Source organism: Solanum lycopersicum, chromosome 6, assembly GCF_036512215.1.
Source record: "Solanum lycopersicum chromosome 6, SLM_r2.1".
Taxonomy (NCBI): domain Eukaryota; kingdom Viridiplantae; phylum Streptophyta; class Magnoliopsida; order Solanales; family Solanaceae; genus Solanum; species Solanum lycopersicum.
The window spans coordinates 43,563,471-43,577,249 of record NC_090805.1 but is presented as its reverse complement, the minus strand read 5'-3'; the positions used below and the strand labels follow the sequence as shown (position 1 = coordinate 43,577,249).

Here is a 13,779-nt window from a genome sequence, read left to right as displayed (position 1 = left end):
GAAAAACTATCGAATGTATTTAAAAGGAGTAAATCTTGCGGCAATCAAAGAACCACCATTTCCGTAGAAAAAGATTGGTGGAAAAAGAAAAGAGATAAACCTTTGATTTGTCCTGCATGATAGATTTAATTTGATCTTTTCGGCGGCTGCGACATGCTTCTTCTCTCCAAATTTTCAACTGAAATAGAAACACAAGAAATTGTTCAAAAGGGGTAGACCTGAATCGAAACCTGAATGAAGGATGATGATAACAAATGCAAGAAGGCAACCTGAATCAAAACCTAAATGAAAAAAATGTTGATGTAGACGAAACAGCTGTATTTTTTTGGTAAAGTTTGACTATAAAAGGTAAAATGGTAATTAATTTAGAAGTTTAAATATCATAAATTCTTACTTAAATCAAATAAGGACTTTATTTAATTCAAAAGTCTTAAATATGATGATGATAATTAAACAATAATTATTTGAGGAAATGTATAAAATGATTGTTTATTATAAAAGTTGCACGAATTACATAGTACTACGAGCTAATTACATCTTATTTCTATTTTTTTTTCAAATTAAATTACAAAAATCTCTTAAACTTATAGATCTCGAATACATCAGCAAACCTCCAGCGATAACTAAACAATTCAAATTTTATTTCTTTTTTAGGAATTGGTGGCCTTATTTGCTGAAACTTTGAGGAAAAACAGTTTTTTTACACCAAAATTTGAGCTTGCATAAACATAGTGTTAACTTAATATATTCATATTCCATTGACTTTATGTCGTGTTACAAATATATAACCAAGAGAATACAAATTTTAGTTTCAATCTAATCATCTTACTTATCAAGAATGTCGGTAAGGATTGAAAGAATCGTTAAATTAAAAGAACTCTAATAATAATATTCATCAGTTTTAAACTTGTACTCCCTCCGTCCCATTTTATGTGACAACATTTGACCGGACACATAGTTTAAGAAATAATGAAGACTTTGAAATATTTGTTAAATTGTCATTCAAAAAAGTCAACTCAATTTTCTCTCTCCTCATAAATGTATTATGTACCATCTTTAAAATTAAATGGGACCAACAAGAGTAAAAAATGAATTATACATTTAAATACTTACCATATATAAGAAAATGTGATTCTTTTTTTGGGGAGGGGGGGGGGGAGGGGAGGCTGACCAAAAGGAAATTGTGTCACATAAAATGTAACGAAGGGAATATATTTTTTTAAAGCTACTATTTAAATATAATCTTGATAATATTTATATTACGTTCATAATTCAATACTTATTAATTGATAAAGAATAAACAGGCAACACTCATATCAAGAAATTAATAATTAGTACCGGAGAAAATAAAAATACTTAAAGAGTTAATTATGATGAATGAGAGTCAATTTTTTTTAATTAATAAAGAATACTAGTAAATAAATAAAATTAATGAAAAAAAAAAAGAAGTCTTCGCACGTAAACGTAAAAGACAAGAAATTTATTCCTCATTCTTCTTATATTATCCTTTTACTTCTATATTTATCAACAGCCCACTTTCATTTTAATCTTTTATAAACTTATTTAACGGAATTGTTTTTTCAAAGTCGCAAACTTTTTTTTCTTTGGTTAAAAAAAGATAGTGCGTGCAATACACTATACATACACCAAACACATACGAGTGATAGTTTAAGTGTGTTTCTTACATTTATAATAATTTACGCGTGATACTAAAAAAAGGGATAATTTAGATATATTTTTTTATTTCCCACGTTCTTAATTACTTAAATTGTTCATTTTTAAATTAACACGTCTATTAAGAAAATATTTATTAATATAGTGATTTTACCATTTTATCCTATTAATTATGAAATGCATGAATTAAATTTTAAAATTTTCTAGAAATTCTATCTTTTCAAAGAAATTAATTGAAGGTATAATAGGTAAAATAAATTTTTATTTTTTGATTTGTTAAAATAGACAAATAATTAGGAACAACTAAAAAAAGGAAAGTGAACAAATAATTAGGGACATATGGAGTATTCAGTTACTACTTAGGTTAACTAGTGAATCTTTGTAAATTACATGTATCTAAAAGTTTGTAATAACATGTAATCATCGTACGTGGAGACATGAGATTATTACTGCGGCGTCTTAGGATACTTTGATACCTTATTTATGAACTATAATTCTGTTAATTTTAATAATACTCATTCTGTCAAACAATAGTTATCTACTATTGACTTGATATAAACATTTAGAAATAATATATAACATGAGTAATAATACTACATTACCATTTGAATATAAAATTTAATACTTTGAAAAATATATTAAATGTTGAAAAAAATTTAATAGTAAAGGTAAAATATTTTTTTTAAAAAAGGTAAATTATCTCTTAATTTTCAAATCGATCAAATATTGTTAGACAATTACTTTTAATATAGTAGACAAGTAAAAATGGATTGAGATGTTAGGATAGTTTTGGAAAATCGTGGGACTTTCATGTTTGAGAAATCCAACTTGCATATCTAAATAAAATTTCAAGTTTAAATCAATATAATTCTATTTTTATATTATTATTTTGAAATCATGTAAAAATGGACCTAAGTATTGTATTTGAACTAGCAACACCCAGTGATAATTTTATGTCGAACTTGCAAGTGTTTACAAGTTAGAGAATAATTGTAATTGTTTTTATTCTCCTGTATTTCTACAATCATTTTACAAAAATAAAATTATATATAACATTATACTATTTTTTTTGTGGCAAATACATATAACACACTGTTAAACATGCATATTTCTTCTATAAGTCAAGAAATAAAATTTTAAAAAATTAAATCATTTCGAAAAAAAAATCAAACAGTAAATATTGTATTTGTACTAATAGCATATTATTGAAAGGTGGTATTTTAATACGAAACAATATTAAAACCTTGATTGCACGTATATCTTTTGTAAAGTGCATGTGGAACTAGAGGCAGAATTATTATTATTATACTAAAAATATCATAATTATTTGTACGTCTTGTAATTAGGTGTGTCAAATTGTACCAAATTTTAGGAGTAATAATTCATGTCACTAGTAATTAATTTGCATCGTACAAAAAAATGTAGAGGATAGCTAATTTACAATTATTATATCTCGTACTTTGTTTGTGTTACATTTATTGTTTTTTGAATCCATTTGATCATAAAAAATATTTTCTCCGTTTTTTAAAAAAATTATCCTATTATTTTTTAGTCTGTTTAAAAAAGAATAACTCCTTACCTGTTTTGACAATATTTTAATTTTAACTTTTCACGTGACATGTTTAAAACATAAGATTAAAGGACATTTTGATATATTTGACATGACTTTAATTTAGAACCATAATATTAAAAAGTCTTTTTTCTTTTCTTAACTCCGTTTCAAATCAAACTAGACAATTCTTTTTAAATGAAGAGAGTATTTTTTTTTAGACTACTTTTTTATTTTATTTAATAATTAGTGTTCGATCATAAAAAATATAAATTTAAAAAATAACTTGTAATTTAATTTTTGTTTTTGAAGTAATATTTAAGTATAATCAAAGCATGAACTAATTTCAAATATTGTTTGTATTTATATTCAGCTCCAACTCTATAAAATCCTAAAGAAAGTAAAAAATATTTAAAAGCTACGGCCAAACGCCTACTTGGTCTCTACTTATTTTAATTTGTTTTTAAGTATAACATTTTCTCATATAAATTAAAAGACTTTTTTGTTAAAAAAACGCAAATATTACCAAAAAGAGAATAAGTGATACATGTACATTTTTTTTTTTGAAACATGCTTGAGTTTACTTTTATTGTTTTTATCTTTATTCTTACCCTCTCATGCCACCTTTTCTCTCTCTCTCTCTCTTTTTTTAAAAAAAATAAATAAATAAAGAAGAGCATTACTTGTTTGAATAACTTTAAAATTTCTCTTTTAGTAAGTTTTGTGGAGAAAATATTTTATAGAAACAAAATTTTATTTGTTAGCAAGTAAGAATCATTTCAAAAATAACTTTCTCATAACTAGGGGACTGAATTAGTTTGTGCGCATTCAATTATTTTAGGGAAAAAAGATAAATATATCTCCGAATTATTATAAATGGTATGCAGATATCTTTCGTCATACTTTTGAAATATTGATGCCTCTGCCGTAAAAAAAACTAGACCGTATATGCCCTTCACTCTAACAGAAGACTAAATAGGGACACGTGACACAATCTTATTCATCGATTCGATGTCGGGTTGATGGATAAGATTATGACACATGTATGTCCGTTAGTTAAAGGGTATATATACTTTAGTTTTTCAACGGTAGGAGCACCAATGTCCTTAAAGCATGACGAAAGGTATCTACATACTATTTACTATAGTTCAAGAGTATATTTAACCTTTTTTCCATTATTTTAAGGGAAAAGACTCATTTATGCCAGTACCGTTCAAGAAAAGGTCCATTCATGCCATTATTTTTTAATAGTGATTTTGCAAAACCATTTGTGACACATGTCCAATTATAATTTTGTCACGTCATCAATTTTTGTAATAAAAAAATAAAAAAAAAATTAATTCAATTTTTGTTCAGAATTATGATTTTTCTATTTAAAAAATTGATGATGTGGCCAAATTATAATTGGCCACACATAAAAGATGATATTGCAAAACACTGTTAAAAATAATGGCATGAATGAACATTTTCTTAAATGATAATGACATAAATAAACCAAACTTTTAACGAATGATATAAATGAGTATTTTCTAAAAATTTAATGACATATTTGAGTTCTTTCCCTTATTTTAATATATCTTAAAGATGGGAGAAAAAATAATTAAAAAACCAATAATAACCCTATGAAAAAAAAAAGGGATCTTTTTCAAATTTGTGTGGAGAGACGCTTTACTCTTTTCATTTATTTATTTTTCTTCCACAAGGCCAAAGCTGAGAGGCTGAGAGACCCACCTGTATTTTTCTATCAGAAATAAGTAATCAATAATAAAACCATCTCACAAATCGAGAAAAAAAAAGCAGAACATTATTGTGAAAGAAATAAAAAGTTAGCCAGTCATTCAAATTTACTGCTCTTTAATTTTTTGTTCTACTTTTATTATTATTATTACAGTAAATTATTGTCAAAAAGATACAAACAAACAATGATGAACTTTCACCATTTTCCCCTCTGCACCATGCATCCATGCCAAGGTTCATAATTAAGCTCACTTACCCCACCCCCTTCAAACCCAAAAATTTCCTAATGAAGAAGAAAGCTTTATTCACTTGTTGTTTTTATGTTTATGTATAAAATGTATGTACATAGTACTAGTGCATGAAGAAATTGAATGATGAATAATGACATTTTTTGTTTTCTTTAGCCTTGTTATCAGCATCTGAATCTCCTTCTTTCTCCCCTCTTCAACCCACCACCCACCCAACCTACCCACATCCTGACACCCTCCCTACCCCCTTCTCTGCAATATATCTGAATCTTTTTCATGTTATGTATATATAAATAGTTATAATGAATGTGTATGAGATCTGGGCTCTCTCTCTTTTTATTTAAAGAATCCAAGGTTGTAAATTGAGCAAAAAAGGCTTCAGCTTTGCATGATTCTTGCATTTTTTTTCAATCTTTTCCCTATTTGTAAATCAAGATCTGAACCACCCTTTAAGTTAGTTTGAGGAAAGATTTGATTTTTCTTTCTTCTTGCTGAAGATAATGGCACCCCCATTTTGTGGTTTAGCTTAAAGTTTGCAGATTTTTTAGCCAATGGGGTTTTGGTTTAGATCTTGGTTGTGTATTACAGCTCTAGGGTTGTTGCCCTTTACCAGTAATATCTTGATTTGAGTGTTTTTTCACCCTCTTTTATCTGTTTTGAGTCTGTTTTTGTGTTAAAAGTTTGTGAAAAGCACCATGTGGAAGCATTTTCTGAGTAAGCTTCCGAAGAAATCACTGAAATCTGAGTCAGTAGACTCAGGAAGAGGCAATTCAGACTCAAACAGTCCGAATGCAAGCTCAAATTTAGGCCCTGGAAGGCCTAATAGTGTTCCAAGGAGGACTTCCTCAGTTGTGTTCCCAGCAAGTGTGATTGCAGGGATCGAGCCTTTGATTTCCTTCAAAGATGTTCCCAGCTCTGAAAAGATGAATCTTTTTATCAGTAAGTTAAGTCTCTGCTGTGTAGACTTTGATTTCAGGGACCCAACTAAGAATGTAGCAGAAAAGGAACTAAAAAGGGCTACATTATTTGAGCTTTTGGATTTTGTATCTGCTAATCCACCCAAATTTTCAGAACCTGCAATTCTTGCATTGTGTAAAACATGTGCTGTTAATTTGTTTCGGGTTTTCCCTCCTAATTATCGGTCTAATAATAGCCACGCCAGCGAAAATGATGATGATGAGCCTACTTTTGACCCTGCCTGGCCTCACTTGCAAATTGTGTATGATCTGTTGCTTAAGTTTGTAACATCCTCTTCTCTTGAAGCTAAGGTTGCAAAGAAGTATATAAACCATCAGTTCATCTTGAAATTACTTGACTTGTTTGATTCTGAAGATCCAAGGGAAAGAGATTGTTTGAAAGCTATTTTGCATAGGATTTATGGCAAGTTCATGGTTCACAGGCCTTATATAAGGAAGAGTATAAGCAATGTGTTTTACCGTGTTGTGTTCGAATCGGAGAAACATAATGGGATTGCTGAACTTTTGGAGATATTTGGAAGTGTGGTTACAGGGTTCGCTCTGCCATTGAAAGAGGAGCATAAGATCTTTTTGTCAAGGACCTTGATTCCTTTGCACAAGCCAAAATCCTTGGGGATTTACTTTCAACAGTTATCATATTGTATTAACCAGTTCATAGAGAAAGATCCCAAATTGGCTAGCACTGTGATTAGGGGTTTGTTGAAGTACTGGCCTATCACAAGCACCCAAAAGGAGGTGATGTTTTTGAGTGAGCTGGAAGAAATTTTGGAAGTTATTAACATGGCTGAGTTCCAAAAAGTGATGGTTCCCTTGTTCTGGCGGATCGGTTGCTGCATCAATAGTTACCATTTTCAGGTACTAATACTTGTGTCTCTAGACATGTATATATGTGTGCGTGTGTACTTCAATTTTTATTTGTTGCGTAGTTTCTGAGTTGTTGGTTAGATATGGTTTGTTCAAGGATCTATGAACTAATATTGTGATAAGAATTCTCCTTCTAATTGATACAGAGGATTCAGGCTAATGTGGGATGGAAATGCAATTGATTGAATGATGTATTCTTCATCCAGTTGTTTGACTTGTAAAGAATCAGGATCCTTCCAGATTTACATGTATTTTTAGCTGTGTGGAATTTTTATATGAAAATCTTTAAAATTACTACCAGCTCAGTTGCCTAGAATAAAATTTCTAGATTGCTGACAGGAGTTTTTCATTTAGTTTGAAATGGTCTCAGCAATGAGTCAAGAACTTAAGATTATGAGCCAAAAAGACTTGTGCCCCAAGAGAATGTTCAGGATTTTTTTTGTCTATACGAAACAACAGCCTTGTCAATGAACTGGGTAAACAAGTGGTTTCAAGGGATGACAATAGATAGAAGAGTGCTGATAAAGAAGATCTATTACTGTTTCCCAGGGCATTTCTGGAATCAAGTTAATAAAATTCATCAGAAAACCTGCCAATAAGAAGAATGAGATATATTGCTTAATCTGCATTATTCAGTCAATCATTTAAGTATCTTTGTCCATTCTTAGACAGACTCAAAAAATGGATTTTCAAAGACAGAGAGAAACTGATGAAGTAATTGGATCTTTGACAGAGTTAACTTAAATAAAACCAAGTATCATGGGCCTGTTTGGCCAAATCTTCTGACATCAATCAGTCATTGCACTTCGATGAACGCCACCACCATATTCTGAAGAGTTGGTGGTGGTGGTTATAGTATGATATCTTTAAACCTGCAAGTTCTCAACACATCTAAACATGTGTAAATTTCTACTTGTTATAAACCAAGTCTTTCTGGTAGATACTTGGATTTCAATCATTATATGGCATCACATGGTTCTTCTCCGTTTATCTTTTATTGTTGAGGCTGGAAATTGTTGGGTTCAGGGACACAATTTGCCAAAAACTATAGCATCTCACTTCCAAGGCATATAGTATATTTTTGCGACTAAGTAATGATCTTCTAACCAAGAGTGAGGACTACGCTTATGAATTGTGTATTTATCTAAATACTGGAGGCTTCTACATGAAAAGTGGTTTGTGGATGGGGAAGAGAGAGAGAGAGAAGAATGAGTATATGGCAAAATGGTTGAAAAACAAATTTAGTTCATTGTTGGTTGGTTTCTGAAACCCCTTCCTCCTCTTTATCTTTCCATTCACTCTAGAGTTCTCTCTCAACCCCCCTTTTTTCCCAGTGGGGAGTGATAGATATGAACTTCAGGCCTTCTCTGGTAGAAAGGTTGCCATATGTGATGATCTCTTTGATGCTGCATTAGTCTGTTATCAGTTACCCCCCTCCCTCCCAAAGACATTTACTTGTCATCCTAACAGTCAAACTTCTATTTTCCAGGTTGCTGAAAGGGCTCTCTTCCTTTGGAATAATGACCAAATTGTCAATTTGATTGCACATAACCGGCACGTGATTCTCCCGATTATATTCCCAGCTGTGGAAAGCAATACTCAGAACCACTGGAATCATGCTGTGCAGAACTTGAGTCTAAATGTAAGAAGGATGTTCTCCGAAATGGATGATGTACTTTTCCTTGCTTGTCATTCTCATTACAAGGAAGAACAGGAGAAAATAGACTTGGAATCTGAAAAACGGAAGGAAGCATGGGAACAGCTGGAGACTGCAGCTAGTCTACGTCCACCTGTAGCTGGAAACATTGCTGTCCTGGTAACGCCTTTAGCAACTTCAATCACTTGCTAAGAGGTGATGACTCCACTCTATCCTTGTCCCCGTGTTTTTCTGTGTATGTTCCACGCAATCTAGGAATCATGGATGGAAAATGGCTGTTGTCTGGAGCAGGTTTTTGAAGATCAACCCGATTAACAGCCTTATCTCTGTTGTAACCTTAGTCCTGCAACTGTGTTGAGAGCGCGAATGGGGGGGGGGGGGGGGGCTAAACTAACATTTGTTTCTTTTATTTTACTTTATGAACATTTTGTCATGGCCTTATATGTTATCTAAATGGCTAATATTTTCATCACCTTTTTGCCTGGCTTCTTTAGTGTTCAGCTTTGCTAGTTGGATGGAAGTGGAAAAGAAAATATAAAGATCTCAGGCAATTTGTTTGACACCATTTCTTGACATTGACTAATTTGTAGTTTTGTACTATATTTATGAAGCTTCTAATTATTACCTTTTCATTTTGCCCTCAAACAGATGTTTTTATACTCTTTAAGTTCCCATTTATTAAAAATGGTTTATTATAGTGATATTTATGCACTCACTTGCTTAAAAGTTATGACTTAAGAATGTGCTAACTTGTATGGTGAGGCAAATCTAGAATTTAGTTTATGACTTCCAGTCTGATCAACAGATTAAAAAGAAAAAAGGACAGCTCGGTGTAGTAAAGCTCTCACCATGTGCAAGGTTTAATGATTATGTGGACTTATTGTATGTGGTTTTACCTTATATTTTTACAAGAGATTATTTTTACAAGAATGTGGACTTTTGTGATTCTTCAAAGTCAAAATTTATTTGGTACCTGTTTGTAGCATTATAATAATGAGCTGTAAAGGGGTACTTTACAGCGAAATAATACCATAGAAGAGTACGGAATACGACCACATTCAACAACTATACGATAAATAGAAAAAAGTAGTACTACTATTTCTCAACTAAAAAAGAGTTTTGAGAATCAAATTAAGTCATAAAAATATAAAAGTAATCAAAATAAGTTATTATTTTAGAGTAACTAAAATAAGTTTAGTAAAAGAAAAAGTTTTACTATATCCGAGAATCTAAACGTTTTCCGTTAGTGTCATAATGTTTATTTTTAATATATAACGGAACTTTTTATTACACTTTATAAAGTGGAGTTTTTTCTTCCACTTTATGAAGTGGAACTTTTTATTCCATTTTATAAAGTGAAACTTTTTATTACACATTATAAGAAGAATATTTTTCACGTATTGAAGAAGCTTTTCCAGTGTTATACAAATTATATTGATTTTGATATGTCATTAAAACGAAAAAAAATATTTCATTATGTACTTTTGTTCTGAAAAATCTTTCAATCTCTATTTAAGGACGTTTATGGATAGTTGATAGCACCTACAATATAAAATCTTCTATATTTGTTCATTTCAATCTAAAAGAAATGTCTTCTACACCTAAAGTTAAAGTTTCATTTTATTGGAATGACGAAATTATTCATGACGGAAATACCGTTTATTATAATTGTCCTCCCAAAAACAATGTTAAATATCAAATTAATATCCGATATCATAAATTTATTTCATCAATTTATAAAAGAATGGGTATAAACAGTACGGATTATAATTTATTTATAGTCGAAAAATACCCTACTTCATTTTTATCACAAGGACAAGTAAATTTTGGAGAGTGAATTATCTATAATGACGAATATTTAACCGACTTTGTGAGGGTTCCAAATGACTATATAGATCAAATCAAGTTAACAACACTTGAAATCTATGTTAGGAAGGAGCCTAAGATTAGTCAACAATGTTCTCATTTATCAGTCGATGTCCATCCCTAATTAGAAAATCGTAATAGCATTGATGAATTTCCGATAATTCAATCTACTAATTTTCCTAAAATGACTCATTATCAAAATATTCATACTGGCCGATATGATTTTGATTTAAACGAAACTATCAATGAAAGTGATCGGTAATGCTCAATTATTATATTTCGGTTATTGTTTGTTGAATTTGTCAATTATTTATTAATTTATATTATTTATTATTCTTATTATTATATATTTTGTAGCGGTTTACCTCAGCAAGATAGGGATATTGCTCCAAGTTATGGACTAAATAATTATTTTGGTCAGTCTTCACACTTTGAAATGACGAAAAATGTTGGGACATCCTCAAATTTTCATGTCTCGCCTACTTTTGATGTAGATGATTATCGCTATGTCTAACACTATTTTTTTTTTTGAATAAGTTAATTATATGAGCCAAATATTTATATAATTTTTTACATATATAAAAAAAATATTACACAAGATGAGCCAATTGATCCTGTGAATATCAATAATCGTGATCTTCCTAATTACGGCTCACCTTCAGCTAGTAATAGTGATGATTTGCCTAATGCTGAGGAATCAGGAGATAATGTTCCATTTGAGGCATCATCTAGTGATGATGATTTTGACTCCCATTCGATCGCCAAGACCAATGTCCATGAGTCCGTTTCGTAATCATTAATTCCTTATCTTGATCATCTCCCGGATAGTCCATATATCTTTGGTGATACACATGATGAGTATACATCACAACGTACGTGGCATGAACCAGAAGATTTCATGAATGATGCTATTTATATTGAAAAAGACATGTTATTCAATTCAAATAAGCAGTTGCAAAGAGCAGTAAAACTTTTACATTTGAAGATAGCAAGGGAGTGCTTTGTTATTAAATCGACAAAGAAATCATGGCGACTTGTTTGCAGGCGTGTAGAACAAGGATGTCGATTTAGGTTGACTTCTTTTATTGATAAACATACTAACATGTGAAAAGTTGGAAGATATTAAAGAACATACATGTGATATGGGTACGTGCCTCGAAGGGCATTTCAACTTGGATGTTGAGATGATTGCTAAGTCCTCCGTGTTGATATAGAAAGAATTCCAAGATACTATTTTACCCCTAGATGATTTTTAATTAATGAGGAAACATTCATTTTTTATTTGATAATTAATATTATTATTAATTTTATGTTTCCCATCAAATACTGCCAAACAGTTGCTCTTATATTAAAGCATAAGACATTTCAGTAAGTAAAAGAAAAGCTTATCTTGATTGCAAGCGGGCTTTTGAAAAAGTCTATGGCACTTGGGAGGGTTTTTTGCCGAGTTGCCGAGGTTCATGAAAGCTTTAACACACTTCAATCCTGGAACAATAGTCAATTGTATGTCGATAGTCAAAACACATATTCGTGCAGAAATAGTCAAACAACACCATATGGGAAAATTATGAAAGATTTTTTGATATTTTTTCAAAAAAAATAATTTGAAAATGTTTCAACTTAAAGCTAGATAAAAAGATAAATTTTTGTGTACTTTATGACATAAATACTTTTATTTTGTCTAATATTTTACGCTATTATGCCTCTTAATTTATTTTATTTTATTTTCATATGATTTTGAAGTAGTGTTACTACTGAAACTTTTATAGGATGTGTAAACCTAAAGTTTTCAATCAATGAATTTAGGTGTCTTCCTAACCAAAACTAAATTAAGTCTAAGGTCGAAAGTAAATCAAACCAAAATCACATTCTAAAAAAGATAAAATTTTCCTACAAGTACAAGGCTGCAATCTTACCTATTTTTGCACCTAAAGCAACAAATATGAGTTGTATGTTGTCGAATTGTGCTACTCCAAAATTTCAATTTATTTAGTGTGGGGCCTCTTCAAACTATCGGATCGGGAAAGTAAATTTTTTTTTATGGGAGTCATGAAAAGGAAAGGGAGAGAATATGAAGGTGAAGGTGAAAAGGTAACTTTTTATAAAGTGGAAGAAAAAGTTCTGTTATATATTAAAAATAAATGTTATGACACTAAAAATTGAATATAGTGAAAAAGATTATTTTAATTACTTACTAAAATAATAATTTATATTAATTACTTTTATATTTTTATGACTTATTTTGATTTCCAACTCACTAAAAAACAGAAATTAATGCTTTTTTTTGCCCCACACATTTTATTCGTGTGAGCACAATATATTACAGTACTAGTATAATTGAATTGTTGACTAATAAGTTAAAAGGATAAAGGTAGTACTAATAGTATGGACTTTGGAGGACCTATGTGAAAAAATCAGTACTAGTAACTACCTGCTCCTTTTGTATCAATACAAGTGTCACTTTAGAAGAAAAACAAATTGTCCCAAAATAAATGTCTAAGTTAAGATAAAAATAAATTAGTATGTTTTATCAACTATAGTATATCCTTAATACTCCATGTAATAGTGTTAAATTTTTAAGAAACATTTATTAAATAAAGATACTTTTTTTATTTGAATTTATATGACATTTTTTATATTTTGAGAGTTAAACAGTTTAAATTTGATAAAAAAAAATTGCACGTGAAATTTTCAATTTTTTTGAAATGAAATTTATATATTTGTAAACTACGTAAAAGGTATTATGAGTCACAATAATTAATAATTCAAAATGTTTAATGATCTATGAAAAATTTATGGTCAAACATAGACTTGTTTGACTCTTGTAATCCAAAAGATGACATATAAAATAGGACGGAGAGAGTAATAGTTAAATAAACTATATATTATATTTATTGATATCTTAAAGACGGTGATATTGTTTATATCTCATCATAGTGATATTCAATAATATTTACGTCCTTTTTACTAAAGCGAGGCCTACGTTCAGGACGGAATAAAATTTGGTAAACCCTACTCAAGTCTTGTTATAAAACCATGTGGGGTGATATTTGCATACATCCCTCAGCATTTACAGTAATTAATGTAAGTTTTCACATTAGTTTATGACTTAAACCATAGAAATTTGGTGTAAATATCGGGCGCAGGTAAACACAAAAGTACCTAAATGCTACCTTAACAAATATAGAAGTTAAACGAGAAAGCATG

The 13,779-nt window shown here is 30.1% G+C and overlaps 1 protein-coding gene across 1 annotated transcript; it reads left to right on the top strand.

The window, feature by feature from the left end:
- The first annotated feature begins 5,023 nt into the window (after nucleotides 1-5,023).
- Nucleotides 5,024-9,178, top strand: LOC101243899 (serine/threonine protein phosphatase 2A 57 kDa regulatory subunit B'). Its single transcript, NM_001310018.1, has 2 exons — nucleotides 5,024-7,040; nucleotides 8,539-9,178. Exons 1-2 carry the CDS (start codon nucleotides 5,904-5,906, stop codon nucleotides 8,896-8,898), a joined length of 1,497 nt encoding a protein of 498 aa, NP_001296947.1. The 5' UTR covers nucleotides 5,024-5,903; the 3' UTR covers nucleotides 8,899-9,178.
- The last annotated feature ends 4,601 nt before the right edge of the window (nucleotides 9,179-13,779 follow it).